The 17389-nt window shown below is 36.4% G+C and overlaps 1 protein-coding gene across 4 annotated transcripts; it reads left to right on the top strand.

The window, feature by feature from the left end:
- The first annotated feature begins 8194 nt into the window (after window positions 1-8194).
- Window positions 8195-14840, top strand: LOC112702824 (anaphase-promoting complex subunit 8). 4 transcript variants are annotated; one of them, XM_025754009.3, is made up of 5 exons: window positions 8209-8658; window positions 10237-10535; window positions 10658-10964; window positions 12930-14180; window positions 14280-14840. In XM_025754009.3, exons 2-5 carry the CDS (start codon window positions 10450-10452, stop codon window positions 14367-14369), a joined length of 1734 nt encoding a protein of 577 aa, XP_025609794.1. In that variant the 5' UTR covers window positions 8209-8658; window positions 10237-10449; the 3' UTR covers window positions 14370-14840. The 4 variants fall into 4 exon arrangements, with proteins under 4 accessions (XP_025609795.1, XP_072055401.1, XP_025609794.1 ...); XM_072199301.1 differs by having other exon boundaries at window positions 10658-10968; window positions 12934-14180; XM_025754010.3 differs by having other exon boundaries at window positions 8195-10535.
- The last annotated feature ends 2549 nt before the right edge of the window (window positions 14841-17389 follow it).

The raw sequence follows: 17389 nt of genomic DNA, 5'->3' as shown, positions 1-17389 counted from the left end.
TTTTGAAAAATTTTTTATACAAAGAAAACATGCAAGATACCAAACTTAGAAATCTTTAATGCTTAGACACTATGAATGCAAAAATGCACATGAAAAACAACAAAAGACACAAAACAAGAAAACATCAAGATCAAATAAGAAGACTTATCAAGAACAACTTGAAGATTATTAAGAACACCATGCATGAATTCTCGAAAAATGCATAAATTTTTAGAAATATACAATAGACACCAAACTTAAAAATTGACTCAAGACTCAAATAAGAAACACAAAATATTTTTTATTTTTATGATTTTATTATTTTTTTGTATTTTTTTTTGAAAATAAATTTTGGAAAAACGAAAAAGAGAAGAAAAATTTTGAAAGATTTTTGAAAACTTTTTGAAAACAAAATAAGAAGAAAAATACCTAATATGAGCAACAAGATGAGCTGTTAGTTGTCCAAACTCGAACAATCCCCGGCAACGGCGCCAAAAACTTGATAGGCAAAATTGTGATTTCTGATAATGGCATTCATGTTCGTTCTCTCCCTGGTAATGGCGCCAAAAACTTGGTGCATGATACCATGGTCCAAACATAACTTCACAACTTCGCACAACTAACCAGCAAGTGCACTGGGTCGTCCAAGTAATAAACCTTACGTGAGTAATAGTCGATTCCACAGAGATTGTTGGTATGAAGCAAGCTATGGTCATCTTGTAAATCTCAGTTAGGCGGATAATAAATGGTTATGGGATTTTCGAATAATAATAATAATAATAATAATAATAATAAATAAACAGAAAATAAAGATAGAAATACTTATGTAAATCATTGGTGAGAATTTCAGATAAGTGTATGGAGATGCTATGCTCCTTTTGAATCTCTGTTTTCCTACTGCCTTCATCCAATCCTTCTTACTCCTTTCCATGGCAAGCTGTATGTAGGGCATCACCGTTGTCAATGGCTACATCCCATCCTCTCAGTGAAAAAGGTCCAAATGCTCTGTCACGGCACGACTAATCATCTGTCGATTCTCGATCATGTCGGAATAGAGTCCCTTGATTCTTTTGTGTTTGTCATCACGCCCAACAATCGCGAGTTTGAAGCTTGTCACAGTTATTCAATCCCTGAATCTTACTCGGAATACCACAGACAAGGTTTAGATTTTCCGGATTCTCATGAATGCCGCCATCAATTCTAGCTTATACCACGAAGATTCTGATTAAGGAATCCAAGAGATATGTGCCCGGTCTAAGGTAGAATGGAGGTGGTTGTCAGTCACGCGTTCATAGGTGAGAATGCTGATGAGTGTCACGGATAATCACATTCATTATGGTGAAGTGCAACGAATATCTTAGAACAGGAATAAACTGAATTGAATAGAAAATAGTAGTAATTGCATTAAAACTCGAGGTACAGCAGAGCTCCACACCCTTAATCTATGGTGTGTAGAAACTCCACCGTTGAAAATACATAAGTGCTAATGGTCCAGGCATGGCCGAATGGCCAGCCCCCAAAACGTGATCAATAGTCTCCTAAGATGAACAATAGAATAAAACCGAGACCAAAGATGTGTGGTCAAAATACTGAATGGTCAAAGACTATATTGTCAAAGACGTCTAATACAATAGTAAAATGTCCTATTTATACTAGACTAGCTACTAGGGTTTACAGAAGTGAGTAATTGATGCAGAAATCCTCTTCAGGAGCCCACTTGGTGTGTGCTTGGGCTGAGCTTGAGTTTTACACGTACAGAGGCTTCTTTTGGAGTTGAACGCCAAGTTGTAACGTGTTTTTGGCGTTCAACTCTGGTTCATGATGTGTTTCTGGCGTTTGACTCCAGAATGCAGCATGGAACTAGCGTTGAGTGCCAGTTTGCGTCATCTAATCTCGAACAAAGTATGGACTATTATATTTTGCTGGAAAGATTTGGATGTGTACTTTCCAACGCCATTGAGAGCGCGCCATTTGAAGTTTTGTAGCTCTAGAAAATCCATTTCGAGTGCAGGGAGGTCAGAATCTAATAGCATCAGCAGTCCTTTGTCAGCCTCCTTATCAGAGTTTTGCTCAGGTCCCTCAATTTCAGCCAGAAATTACCTGAAATCACAGAAAAACACACAAACTTATAGTAAAGTCCAGAAATATAAATTTAGCGTAAAAACTAATGAAAACATCCCTAAAAGTAGCTAGATCCTACTAAAAACTACCTAAAAATAATGTCAAAAAGCGTATAAATTATCCGCTCATCAAAGCTCTAAGACATGAAATAAAATTAAAAAAAGTACTATTGAGGATCTCAAAAATCAATAAAACCCAAAAGCAGTAAGAAAAGAAAAGAAAGAAAAGCAAAGAGTAGGGCCCAAGGCTCTGAGCACTAATGACTTGGAAGATTAAAAAGAACAAAAGCTCAGAGTTATTTTCCTAGTTAAGTGCTTGTGGTGTGACTATGTCAAGAAAAACTTGAGACAGAATATTTAGAGTAAAAGCCTAGTGCAAATAACCCCATAAAAGAGAAGCCAAAGGCTCTAAGCACCACTGGTTGGAAAAAATAAAAAGAAGCACAAACTTAAAGAGTTACCTAGTCAAGTGCTTGTGATGTTTCTGTGTCGAGTAAAGTTTGAGACAAAATATTTCGCATCATGGCTAGGCACAAGGTGCAAAGCACCCAATAAAAGAAAAGGGAAAGCTATCTTCAAGGTGAAAATCTATGAAGAGACCTTTATAATATCATCCGAATAGAATTCCTAAATTCTAAAACTTTCAATTGTAAGCCTAGCAAGCCTTGGAATTCATACATGATCACACAATTTGGAGTTCACTTTACTCACTGAAATATCAAACAATTTTTCAACCCACTCAAATTTAGAAGACTTCTTTGTGCATAATTTTTTTCTTGTTTGGGAACAAGCAAGATCTTAAGTTTGGTGCTGTGATGCATCGGCATCTTTAGTAATTTTTCTTTAGAATTTTATTCAATAAGCTAATGATTCTTGTTAGAAAAACAATGATTTCATGATTTAATGAGCATTACTTTGAGTTAGTTTGAATTTATTTGTTTTAGGAGAATTTGGAGGAGAATTAGCAAAGATCAAGGAGGAAGAAGATGTTAGGAATCATCATAAAGAAGAGGTATAAGAAGGAGAATCAAATAGAGAATTCTATGGACCAAACAGAGAGCTCCCTTGATAAAAAATCACCAAAGGAGCTATGCGTGCAACGTGGGAGACCATGCATGCAACGTGAAGATCAAATAGAGACCAATTGGTGCAAAGAAAAGCCATGCGTTGCATGTGGGATTCCATGCATTGCACTTGAAGACCAAACAGAGGGCAATTGCACCAAGGGAAGCTATACGTGCAACGTGGGACTCCATGTGTTGCACTTAGGGCATCAAAGAGAGGCCAATTATGCTAAATAGAGTCATGCGTGCAACATGGAGGATGGTGAGTTGCACTTGGGACATCAAATAGAGGCCAACTATGCCAAAGAAAGGCCATGCATTGCACGCATGAAGGGATGTGTGGGGGCCACTCTCAAAGGCCTTTATTCACTCACCAAATCCTCTAATTCTTCAAATGCTTAAGCGGGTAATTCAAGGCTTAACATAAGCTTATAAAGTCAAGCATAAAGTGCCAATTGTGGAGAAGATTAAGGGAGCTTATCTTAAAGGAAAAACTCTAAGAGAAAACTTAATGAGATTTGATTTGATTTAGTTTCCTTTTGGGAAACTAGTTTTGAATTCTGAATTTGCTTTAGGGTTAGTATAAAAAGAAAAGGAGCCACATATGTGGGTGGCTTCTTTCGGACATTTTACAATTTGAATTCTAGGTTTTCTTTGATCATGAGCAATTAATATCCTCTTGTTAAAGTTAAGAGCTTTATTTATTATCATGGATTAATATTACTTTTCTATTCTTGGTTTATACATTGATGCTTTTTTAAAAATTTGATTTTCGTTTTTCATCACATGGGTTTGAGTTTATTGGTAAATAGCTTGAATCTGAATTAAATTCTATGTGCATCTTGGAAAGGATTATTTAATCGAATTAGGCTTGAAAATCTCTTCTCTCAATTCTGAAAGTTTTGAATTTGACTTGACAAGTGACATTGAATCAATGGCGTTTAAATCTTAAGAATTATGTGGTTTATGAATCAAAACATAGGCTTTATGTCTTATCATAATTGATTGATCAAGAAATTGACGATTTGTTAAGTTAAGAAAAACTGGATTGCCAAGGGATTGGAGTTTGGTTAATTAGGGTTTACCGTAAGATACATTTATGCAGATAGATAGTGAAAAGTATTTTTCTTGAAGTTTTAAATATATCTGAAACTTTAGCATTCCATTCATACTATTTTCTCAATAGTTTATAAATTGCCTTCATTTAATCTCTTGTTTTGCTATTTGATATTACTGAAACCCTAATTCACAATTGTCTAATTAAAATAATCGATTAATTTTTGTGTGCTCAGTCTGTTAATTTTCGTGGAAACGATAACTCACCCCGTGATACAATTCGGTGCACTTGTCGATTTGTGGTTTTGTAAAATTTCGCATCAATAGATGGGAGTGAGGTTGAAATTAGGATTGTCAATAGCAGTGATATTCCTAATGGTTGAATTGGAAGGACCCATTGGTGGTTGATTTAGAAGGAGAGAAGAATTGAATTATGTGTGAAAAGAGGTGGAAGAGTGGATAGAGTTTTTTTTAATTTTTAATTTTAGTAGGTGTTTAGTTTTTTTTTTAATTTTGTTTTATTAGGGGCAATTTGGTCTACAATTAAAAAAATGATGATTTTAATACTAAATTTAACTTTAAAGATAATTTCAAAAAAAAAAAATTAAAGATGATTTTAATTTGAACCCGAATCATAAGGACTAAAGAAATACTTTTTCCTTTTATAAATTAAATATTTTTTTCAAAAATCAGTTTTCTCTAACCTAACCTAACAAATTCAATCTAAAAACAATAGCATAAATACCTGAATTAAACAACAATCAATATTATCTAATCTAAAGTAGTGTAACTAACAAAATCTTAAACTAAATATTGTTTAATCTAAAGTAGTGTAATTAATAGAATTAGTCAAATAACAATGATATTAAAATGATCGACTAATTCAATTACTAATCTTACAATCAAACATTAAGACAATGTATGTAGTTGTTTTTAATCAATTGATGTCTATATCTCGTGTTTGTTGCATCATCGCGATTCAACTGAAACCCAAAAAAATATTCTCTAAAAAAAATTAAGTGAAGAAATTTGATGAAATATAAAAAATAAATTTGTAGGTAATTTTTAAACTTGTATTTTGTCTTTAGCATAGACCAAATAATTTTTTTTTATTAAAGATAAAGAGATTCAAATATGCGATCTCTTAATTGAGTATAGAGAGATTATCTCATTTGAATTATAATTGATTGATATAGATCAAATAGTTATAATAGAATCTCTTCTATACAATATACGTTCGCAAGGATTGCAATGTTTAACCACACTTGAAGGGTTTTAACCACACTCAGATCTGTCTTATTCCCAAGATTTCTGATGCTAAAGATATGACTCAGGTAAGACCAATAAGCCTATCTTCAGTCTTTTACAAGATTATCTCCAAAGTATTTGTACATAGGCTTCAGAGTATGATGAATAGACTAATTAGCCCTACGCAGAGTGCTTTTATTAAAGGCAGATTAATCTCTGATAATATCCTAATTGCTCACGAGTGTATGCATTACTTGAAGAACAAAAAAAGGGGTCTCGAAAATGAAATGGCGCTAAAATTAGATATGAGTAAGGCATATGATAGGGTGGAATGGCACTTTCTTTGGTTTATATTGGAGAAGTTTGGTTTTGACTCTCGATGGATCATGTGGATTCGAGAATTAGTGACAACTGTTTCTTATTCTGTTATTGTGGAAGAACAACCTTATGGTTTCTTCAAACCAAATAGAGGTATTCGACAAGGAGATCCTCTATCCCCCTATCTTTTTCTTTTTTGTGCAGAAGGTCTTTCCTTCTTGCTACACAAGGCAGAACAAAACAGACTAATTCAGGGTCTTCAGATACATAGGCGATGTCCCAAGGTCAACCACCTCCTGTTTGCTGATGATTCCATTTTATTCTGTAAGGCTAATCCTGAAGCATGTTCAAATATCCTGCATTTATTGAATTCTTATGAAAGCATCAGTGGCCAGAGGGTAAATCTTAATAAATCTGCTGTATTCTTTAGCCACAACACTCCGTCCACTACTCGTACACTACTGGCTAACTCTATGAATATTAATCATATTGGGGCTCAGGATAAATACCTTGGTTTGCCTTCTACAGTCTCTAAATCAAAAAAGGCTTCTTTTAGTATGATCAAAGAAAAGATTCGGAAAAGAATCCAAGGGTGGAAGCGCAATCTTCTTTCGTCAGGTGGTAGACACGTATTGCTTAAGGCAGTGGGAAAAGCTATTCCTATCTATACATTGTCTTGCTTCAAGTTGCCTGATGGTTTAATTTCGGAAATTCACTCTCTACTTTCTCAGTTCTGGTGGGGACAAAAAGGTTCTGAAAGGAGGATGGCTTGGATTAGCTGGGACACTATGACTCGCCCACGAAAAGAAGGAGGTCTTGGATTTAAAGATCTCAGAATCCAAAATCTGGCGCTTTTAGGCAAACAATTTTAGCGAATTGTAACACAGCCTACTTCCTTATTATCCAAAATCTTAAGAGGTAAATACTTTAGCAATGGTAATGTTATAACGGCAGAAATTGGAGTCTTACCTTCTTGGGGATGGAGGAGCATACTGGAAGGTCGAAAGATTGTTGAAAAAGGTCTTAATTGGGCTGTGGGTACTGGTGAGAATATCCGAACCTTTGAGGATCCTTGGCTGCCTCCTCCGTATCCTTTAACGATTTCTGACATGCCAAATAGACAGGCTATTTCTGAGTTGTTTCCAAGAGTTAAAGATCTAATTACTGAAGATAGAAATTGGAATCAGAATCTCATTCAAGAACTATTTCCCCAAGATGTTGCAAACAGGATTTTGTCAGTTAAAATTCAGCAGAATAGGGACAAATTACAATGGGATTTGAACAAATCCAAGCAATATGTTACAGCTTCAGGTTACAGAATTGGCTATTTATTTTACCATCCGCCTCTGGAGCTTTGCCCTAATTATATGCAACAGAAAAAGTCGTGGATTGATCTATGGAAGTTGAACTTGCCTCACAAAATTAAGCTATTTATCTGGAAAGCTCTCCATGGCCGACTTCCGGTGCTTGCTCAGATTCATCACCGCATCCCATCTATATCACCAATATGCCCTTACTGCCATGAAGCAACGGAAACAGTCACTCATTGTTTGATCGATTGCTCTAGAATTAAAGATGTATGGTCTCAAAGTTATCTTCGTGACTGTCTTCCCCCTCAGAGTTGTCTTCCCCCTCAGAGTTCTAACGACTTTTGGACATGGTGGATTGCATCAACAGAGATACTTAACCCGTTGAAGAATGCTGACCGTAATCCTCAATTGCTTGCCATCATTTGCTGGAACTGCTGGAAAGCTCGCAACCAGTTGATTTTTGAAGGTTCTACTTCTATGCTGTCTGCCATTCTAGCAAGCTCTGTCAAGTTGCTCCGTGAAATCCAAAGAACTCCCAGTTTAGGTCGTCATCTCCATGAGACAAGCTCTTAGGTGCATTCAATTTGATTTATCATTATTTCTTCTTTAAGATTTTTCTTCGTTTTTCGACCACGCACCGTTGGATGAATACTTTCAGTGTAGTGTTTTTGAGAAATTCCCACCTTTTATTATACTGTCCTGCTTTTGGACATCTTTGTATTTTATTTTTTAATAATTAATGAAATATAACCTATTATCTTTGGGGAAAAAAAGGATTGCAATGTTTATTAACGTAATTTTAATATTATTTTAATTATTAAAAAAAAAATTAAAAACATGATATAGAAATTATTGTTTTTTAATTAAAAAACCTTTGGATTAAAACCAATATTCTGAAAACCGGACCGGACCGGCCGGTCCGACCGGTCTAACCGTGAACCGGCAACAATAACGGTTCGGTTAGTATCTTAAAACCGTTAATTTGTAAACCGTCGATGAACCGCTGAATCGGTCGAGAACCGGACGGTCGGACCGAACCGGGACCCGGCCGGTTTTCATTTTTCAACAAAAAAAAAAAAAATAATAAATAAAAGACCCTCCCTGACCCACTCCCTCTCCGTCTCTCTCACTCACCGCATCTGCTTCCTAGTTCCTTTCTCTCAACAAAACCTAGCCTCCAAAGCCACTTTCTTCTTCAAGCTGTGTCACTGCCACCGCGCTACCGCCGCCGTCACGATCTGCGCGGCCGCCGTCCGCACTGCACCCATGGTCGTCGAAACGCGTCTGCTCGCCTCGCTTTCCCGTCAGTTTTGAGCTTCCGCGTCTGTTCTGAGCTTCCGCCGCCTCTGTATCGCTGTGCTTCCGCCACGGTGCTCCCTCTTCGTCGCTTGGTCGAGCTTGCCTCAAGCCCTTGTTTTTGCTCCAGCCTGCTGTTATCACCAGTTTCACCACGCTTCGGCCTCTGTTTTGGCTGAGCTTACGCCAGTGCTCAGCCCTGATCTGAGCTCCCTCTCCCTCATCTGAAATGCTGAATCTCTGTGTTGTTCATGGTTTTTTTTTTAAGTAATTTCTTGCTTATCTGTTTTGAGTTTTCTTAGTTTCCTGAATCAATTTAATTTAGTTTGTTCGTTCATGATCAATTATTTAATTGCAGACTTGTTTTTATTACTGATGATGAGTAATGAGTATTATTGAACATGATTGAGCTGTTCCTGTTATGAGTAATGATTTTCTTAGGTTTTTCTGTTATGAGCAATTTAGATTATTTTATTTTACAGTAATTATGGAACTGTTTTTGTTGTTCAGATGTATTTTTTTTATTTAATTGTTCAGTGTTGTGTTTATTGTTGTTGCTGATTGTTGCTGTTTGTTCATGGTTTTTGATTGGTGATGTTTGTTCACTGCTGTATTTATTCTTATTGTTCTTGATTGTTGCTATTTGTTTTCTGAGTTCCTGTTTTTCATGTTTTTGCTGTTTTTCATGTTATTTTTTAAGGACTATTTGATTTCTGGCTCCTATATGTTTAGTATCTCCGAAGATGTTGATTGCTAGCATCCTGAAATCTTGAAGCAAGAAGTAATGTTTCCAGAACCTGATAGTTATGAGCCAACCATAGAAGGAGCTTTACCAACAAATAATATCTGTTCAATTTTTATTAATGGAACCTGCAGACTTGAGTCTATGGATATCTGTTCAATTTTACATGAAGTATCTGTCTCTGGTTGCACATTTACTTTGTGCTTGGGTCTTGTTCAAACAATTGGTAGCTCAGATGCTAATGGTCACTCTCTTTTTTCTTTCAAAAATCACTCATCTATCACAACTTCTTCTTATCAGTTCAATTGTTTCCTCATTTCATTTCATGTAATCATATATTCATGTTCTTTTTCTCTTCCATAATTAGTTGCTCTTTTTATTCATTGAAATAATAATTTGCCTATCTAATTTAGTGTCATCACTGCCTTGATAATGCTAATGCTAATGCTTGGTTACTGAATGCTCTGTTTTGAACTTTTGATATGTTGTATAATGTCCTGATTTTGTTGTTTTTAGTGTTTAATTTAGTGTCAACACCTCCTTGCTAATGGTCTGTTTAATTTAGTGTCATCACTGCCTTACTAATGCTAATGCTTGGTTACTGAATACTCTGTTTTGAACCTTTGATATGTTGTATAATCTACTGATTTTGCTGTTTAGTGTTTAATTTAGTGTCATCACTCATCACTGCCTTGCTAATGCTCAGTTTAATTTAGTATCATCACTTCCTTGCTAATGCTAATGCTTGGTTACTGAATGCTCTGTTTTGAACTTCTGATATGTAGTATAATTTACTGATTTTGCTGTTTTTAGTGTTTAGTTTAGTGTCATCACTGCCTTGCTGAATGATGTTGCTAATGTACTGGTGTTGCTGTTTTAGTGTTTTGATAATGGACTAGTGTTGCTGTTTTAGTGTTTTATAATGTGTTGCTGTTTCATTGTTGTTGTTCGATAATACACTAGTGTTGCTGTTTTAGAGTTGCTAATGTACTTTTGATCTTTTTAATATTTATATTAGACTATAATTATATTTTAGGGTGTTTAATTATAATTTATTTATTATTTTATTCTAAAACGGTTTTTTCGGTTGGACCATCGGTTAGACCGGTTGGACCAGTAAACCAGTGAACCAGTAACAAGAGCGGTTCAATGACCGGTCCGGTTCTCAGAACCTTGATTAAAACACGCTGAAGCCGAGAGGAGTTAGGGGAAGGCGTCAGAAAAAGAGAGCGAGAGTGAGAGTGAGTGTGAGAAACAGCAATTTTCAAAATCCAGAGGGCGGGTGCGAGTGTGAAGTGGGTGAAGCCACCGAATCGATGAGCTCCAAAGAGAGCTGCAGAAGCGAACTCCGCATCGCCATTCGCCAACTCAGCGACCGTTGTTTGTACACTGCTTCCAAATGGTACCTCCTTCTTCTTCTTCTTCCTTTTCTTGCTCCCTCCTAAAACCCTAAAAATTCCAACTTCAATAATCAAGCATTGAACTTCAAAAACGCCGTCGTTTGATGAAACTTTGTGTTTGCAGGGAAGCAGAACAGTTGGTTGGTATCGAGCAAGACCCCGCCAAGTTCACTCCTTCCAACACCAGATTCCAGCGCGGCAGCTCCAGCATTCGCCGCAAGTACCGCACCCATGAGATCGCTGCCACTCCCATCGCCGGCGTCTCGTACGTCGCCACGCCTGTTATGGAGGAGGACGAGCTTGTAGATGGTGATTTTTACCTTCTTGCCAAGTCATATTTTGATTGCCGTGAGTACAAGAGGGCCGCCCATGTTCTTCGCGATCAGACCGGCAGGAAATCCGTCTTCTTGCGCTGTTATGCCTTGTATCTGGTCAGTCATCTTCAAAGTTCATATTGATTGGTGGGATTTAAGTTTTATTTTTTATTCATTTAGTAAACTGTATTGGTATAATGGAGATAAAAGGATAGAAAGCATGTTATTCCTATCTGTCTGCTAGCTTGTTTGATTAGCATAATAATCTATTGTGGTTGGAGTTGGAAGGTGTTTCTGGGTGGGTGCTTTTGCTTTCTGATTCTCAAAGGTGTGATTTTACAGTTTGATTTCTTTCCATAACTGAAAAAAAAAGGAGAAGCAGCTGAAAACTGACTTTAATTTGAGACTACTGTGTTTAGTTTTTTAAACAAGGATGTAGCTAAATTCAAGTTTCTTATTTATTGCTAAAAAGTGTCCTAGCAAGATGAAATTGATTTTTGAGTAAAAATAGTTTATTTTTTGAGATAGAGCTGAAATAAACGCACCCTCATTTATGCGCTAGATGTGAATATTTGTCAGTTACCTATTGATGAAATTGTAATTAATAGGCGGTAGATGTGAATGTACTGTAGCATTGTCCAACATGTGTTAGTTATAGTCGCGTTATTACATTCTCTATTGCGGGAAGTAGGGGATGTGTTTTCTCTTTCAGCTAAACCCCAACAATTAGTTCTTGAGCCTTCTCTTTGATGAGGTTGGCTGTTGCAAAATGCAAAGATTTCTGAAACACAGCAATTCTTGCCAAAATATGGAAAGCAATCTTGTTGCTTTGGCTCTTTGCCCTTGATGATTTCTCTATTTGTGTTTTAGTTTTACCTTTTTTAAAAATGTCAGGGCAGCATCTGTTTGAGTATTTAGTGCAATAAAAGCTATGGTGAGTCCAAAATTTGCAAAGTACGTGAGTGAAAATCCTCATCCTAAACATCTTATGTTAGAATTTGAAGTTTAATTATTTGGGTTGGAGAGTGGTTTGTAAAAGGTTTAAGCAAATTTATTGATTATATTTTTTTCCCTGCTATTTTATGTTGCTCCCAGTACACACCCTCAGTATCAATTTTGGTGCTTTGATTTCATTGAATAAAATATCTCATCATGAAGTTGAAGATTAATTTGATTCTTTATTCATTTTGGTGCATGTGCTTCCATTCAACATTATCTTTCGTGAATGGAACTGATTTTAGATATAGATATAGCCTTAGTTTTATACCAAAAAGATATGCAAAGTAGGCTTTGTTTTCAATATGGTTTTCCGTTTTCTTTTCTAGATTTAATATGTTATGTTTCAATTATTTTTTCAATTTAGTCTCAGTTCATAATTTATGGAAACTACTAACAGGGCATAATCCACATCAAGTCCACATGTGTGCTACGTTAACACTGTCTGTTCCATGTAATCATTTCTAATTTTTTTTTATTGAATAATAATTTGGAGCCAATTAATATTGATTGAAACATATGGGATCAAATTGAAAAATTAGATAACCATAAGGGACCAAAAAGCCTTCTTTTCCAAAGGAATAACTTAATAAAAAAAGGAATGAGATCGTAATAGTTTAACTGCATGCTAGAGAGTAATGTATCTGTTAATTATTTTAACCTATGTGGCTTGGTGATGAAAAATTGTAAAATTTTCTCTCGTTATGCAAATTCAAACTAAAAGCCAAATTTAGTAATCAACTTCCTACTGATATCTTTTCCATATTTTTTACTTGCTTTCTTAACCAACTTCGGGTCTCTCTGAGACAAAGACCCCATTTTGAAGTGAAGCTCTCCTGCCAATTAGTTTATTATTAGATTTCACCTCCTGTTGTGCTAAAGACTTCTATGTAAGGAATTTTATTTGAAAAATACAGACAAGCTGTTGCTCATGTGCTATTAGAACACTTGTTACTATCAGCATAATTTATAAATAATGTGTTGCACGTTTGTTACATGTTTTTAATTGTGTGTGCCATTAATTGAAAGAACTGATAATAGTTTAGAACCATGTGTAATGTCTTACATGTTTTCTGCTTCCTAAAGGCAGGAGAAAAGCGAAAAGAGGAAGAGATGATAGAACTTGAGGGACCTCTAGGTAAGAGTGATTCTGTGAATCGTGAATTGGTTTCCTTGGAGAGGGAGTTGTCAATGCTTTGCAAGAATGGTACGATTGATCCTTTTGGTTTGTACTTATATGGCCTTGTGCTCAAACAAAAAGGTAGTGAGAATTTGGCACGTACGGTTCTTGTGGAATCCGTGAATAGCTACCCCTGGAATTGGAATGCTTGGACTGAGTTGCGATCCCTATGTAGTACAATTGATATATTGAACACTGTTAATCTCAATAGTCATTGGATGAAGGATTTCTTCCTTGCCAGTGCTTACCAAGAATTAAGGATGCACAATGAATCTCTGTCGAAGTATGAATACCTACTAGGAACCTTTGGAAATAGTAATTACATACAGGCCCAAATTGCTAAAGCACAGTACAGTTTGAGGGAATTTGACCAAGTTGAAGCATTATTTGAAGAACTTATGCGCAGTGACCCTTACAGGGTTGAAGACATGGATATGTATTCTAACGTACTTTATGCTAAGGAGTCCTTCTCTGCTTTAAGCTACCTGGCTCATAGAGTATTCATGACTGATAAATACAGGCCTGAATCATGTTGTATCATTGGGAATTATTACAGTTTAAAGGGGCAGCATGAGAAGTCTGTTATGTATTTCAGGAGAGCCCTTAAATTGAACAAAAATTATTTGTCTGCTTGGACACTCATGGGCCATGAGTTCGTTGAGATGAAAAATACTCCTGCTGCAGTGGATGCATATCGCCGCGCTGTAGACGTAGACCCATGTGATTATCGTGCCTGGTATGGGCTGGGACAAGCTTACGAGATGATGGGTATGCCATTCTATGCGCTTCATTACTTCCAAAAATCTGTGTTCTTACAGCCGAATGATTCTCGGTTGTGGATTGCAATGGCTCAATGTTATGAAACCGAACAGCTCCGCATGCTTGATGAGGCAATTAAGTGTTATAAAAGAGCTGCAGCTTGTAATGACCGAGAAGCAATTGCTTTATACCAGCTAGCAAAGCTACATGCGGAGCTGGGCCACCCTGAAGAGGCAGCATCTTACTACAAAAAGGATTTAGAGAGGATGGAAGATGAAGAAAGGGAAGGACCTAACATGGTTGAGGCTTTGCTCTATCTTGCAAGATATTACAAATTGCAGGATAGATTTGAAGAAGCAGAGGTATACTGTACACGTCTTCTGGATTATAGTGGCCCGGTAAGTTAACATTTTCACCAATTATCAAGAATCTAAAATGTCAATTTTACTTAATTGTTTAGTTATTTGATGATTGGTTGATCTAAATCTGTTTTACAGGAGAGAGAAACAGCCAAGAGTTTGCTTAGAGGAATGAGATCTTCGCAATCGATTTTACCTTCAATGGATGTTGAACGCTTTCCTCCTTAATATGAGACTGATCAAACACTGTTATTATGCATTCGTTGATTCCAGCTCGCATAGTGCTTGAGGGAAAGCATGAAAGGATTCGGTGTGTATGATTTGGTACCTGAATGCTGTACAATGCACTAATGCTTTCATTTTGAGCTGAACAAATAGGCAAGCATTGCGGTAGAGAATTGAATTCCAAAATTGGTGATATGGTTTCCTAGCAGGAGTTAAGTAAAGCTTTTTCTTCTCATTTATTCTTGTATGCAATGTGCAGATTTCCCTGGTGATTACTTGAATAGAAACGCTTAACATATCCAGGGGTGTAATCATTTATTTAGCTGTATCATATCCATATGATGCAGGAAGCCTAGCTATTCCTGTTTCATTCCTGTTCTCTTTTGTGATCAAACACTTTTGGTCTTTGCTGCATTTATGATTTTTGGTGAGCAATGCTGACATGAAATGAAAATGATCCAAATTGCAGTCTGACTTGAATTTGTGTTGAACTAAACATGCAGAATTAGAAACCAAAATTGGTGATTATTTTTTTTTGGATTCCTGCTCGACGCCATTATTTAGATTGATCAAGCAAAACTCTCATTCAAGCAATTGTAATTTCCTTTCCCTAAAGTCTTTATTAGACTGATGAGTCATGCACCAAAACGGAGAAATTTCCGATTTAATTGATAAATGGAGTATTTTAAATTAAACAAAAGGAGCAAAGAAAAGAAAAAAGAAATCAAAGACGAAATTCGACTCAATTTTATGGATATGGAAGGCTTGTGTGTGCTATTCCCAGATGTGGAGTTATGGCGTACAAGACAAAAATGTAGGACATATTTTTTTGAGCCAAAGGTAAAACAACTCGGACCATGCGAGTTCTTTGGAAATGAAATTTTGCTTCACAAATCGCATGGTCCGATTTGCAGCTGATAGAATTTAAAATATGAAACACGCAATTCGGACCCTCCATTTTGCTTGTTCTGACTAAATTTGTTGAGCAAAACGCAACTCGGACTGTCCGTTTTCAGGAACACAACTCGCAGGGTCCGAGTTCTGGTTCCTCTGATCCCACAACGAGGTGAAGCACCTCTCTTCCCTATATGCGAGTCCAACACCTTCTTTCCTTCCATATTCAAATTAAAAAGCGACGAAATTCCCATGAATAATAATACAGTTGAACTATTGATTGAAAAATAAAAAATACAACAACAATAACAAAGTTTTGTTCCACTAGGTGGGGTTAGTTACATGGATCAAAAGACACTATTGAATTCTATCATGTATTATGTTTACAGAAAGACCATTTACATATAGATCTCGTTTGACCACCTCATGGATGATCTTCCTCTGTCTTTTACCATTTGTCCATCTTCCATCTCATCTATCCTCTTGACTGAGTGCTCTGTTGGTCTTTTTCTCACATGTCCAAACCACCTGAGACGTGATTTTACCATCTTTTCAACAATTTGTGCTCCCCAACTCTTTCTCTTATATCTTTATTCCTTATTCTATCCAATCGCGTATAACCACTCATCCATCTCAACATCTTCATCTCTGCCACATTTAACTTATGTTCGTGCTCCCTTTCGACCGCCCAACACTTTGTACCATAAAGTATAGCCGGTCTGATAGCAGTGCGATAGAATTTACCTTTAAGTTTTAAAGACACTTTTTTGTCACATCTAAAACTAGACATACTCCGCCATTTTGACCAACCTGCTTGCTATGATTTACATCATGTTCAATCTCTCTATTATCCTGTATGATGTACCCAAGATAATTAAAACTTCTAACATTTTGTAGGATGTTTTTCCAATCTTCACCTTTATATTAGAGACCCTTCGGCAGCCGAACTTACATTCCATATATTCCGTCTTGCTATGGCTTATGCGTAGACCATACACTTCTAGAGCTTCTCTCCATAGATCCAACTTCTTATTTAGGTTTTCCCTTGACTCTCCCATAAGGACGATATCCTCAGCAAAAAGCATGCACCATGCTGTAATCCTATACCAATAGGAAATTCTTTTGTCACACTACCTTGAATCTTCACACTAGTTGTAGCCCCATCATCTATGTCTTTAATTGCACGAATATATCGATCTTTACTCTCTTCCTTTCCAAAACCTTTCATAAGGCATCTCTTGGCACCCTACATACGCTTTTTCTAAATCAATAAATACCATATGTAGATCATTTTATTACTATGAAACCTCTTCATCATCCTTCTTAACAGGTATGTAGCAGCAGTGGTGGATCTTCCTGGTATAAAACCAAATTAGTGCTCTGTTACCTGTGTCTCTTGTCTCAGCCTCCGTTCTATCACTCTTTTCCATAACTTCATGGTATGACTCATGATTTTTTCTACAACCCTGTATAACCCCCTTATTCTTGTAGATAGATACCAGTGTTCTCTTTCTTCACTCATATAACATCATTTTTTTACGTTAAAATCTCATTAAAAAGTTTGGTTAACCAACTGATGTCTTTCTCTCCAAGGCCCTTCTAAACTTCAATCAGAATATTATCGGGTCGTACTACCCTGCCATTTTTCATCCGCTTTAGAGCCTTTTTTTACCTTGAAGTCTCGAATCCTTCGATAGTAGTCAAAATTTTGGTCTTCTTCCCATGTGCATATCCGACCAAGACTCAGAAGTATGTCCTTCATTAAATAACTCGTAGAAATAGCTCTTCCACCTTTCATTGATTTTCTCATCTTGAGCCAAAACCTTTTTCCTTTATGCACTTAACCTGATCTAAGTCGCTCATTTTTCTTTCACGGCTCTTTGCGATTCTATATATACATTTTTCTCCTTCCTTCGTGCCTAAATACTAGTAGAGACTTTCATATGCTCTTGTTCTTGCTTCACTTACAACCACTTTTATCTCTTTCTTAACTGCCTTATATTTTTCGTAATTATCTGCATTGCGGTACAATGACCACTCTTTAAAGCACTTCCTTTTTGTCTTTATCTTTTCTTGTACACTCGCATTCCACCACTAGGACTACTTGTCCCTTGGTCCTATCCCTCTAG

The sequence above is a fragment of the Arachis hypogaea genome, chromosome 7 (assembly GCF_003086295.3).
Source record: "Arachis hypogaea cultivar Tifrunner chromosome 7, arahy.Tifrunner.gnm2.J5K5, whole genome shotgun sequence".
NCBI classification, from domain to species: Eukaryota; Viridiplantae; Streptophyta; class Magnoliopsida; order Fabales; family Fabaceae; genus Arachis; species Arachis hypogaea.
This window is presented reverse-complemented; position numbering and strand designations above follow the sequence as displayed.

Bases quoted from the DNA above. Each gene is read 5' to 3' on its own strand.
- LOC112702824 (XM_025754010.3), top strand. From the start codon at position 10,450: ATGAGCTCCAAAGAGAGCTGCAGAAGCGAACTCCGCATCGCCATTCGC. The intron at 10,536-10,657 runs GTACCTCCTTCT...TTGTGTTTGCAG, and splicing joins TTGTACACTGCTTCCAAATG to GGAAGCAGAACAGTTGGTTG. The intron at 10,965-12,929 runs GTCAGTCATCTT...TGCTTCCTAAAG, and splicing joins GCTGTTATGCCTTGTATCTG to GCAGGAGAAAAGCGAAAAGA.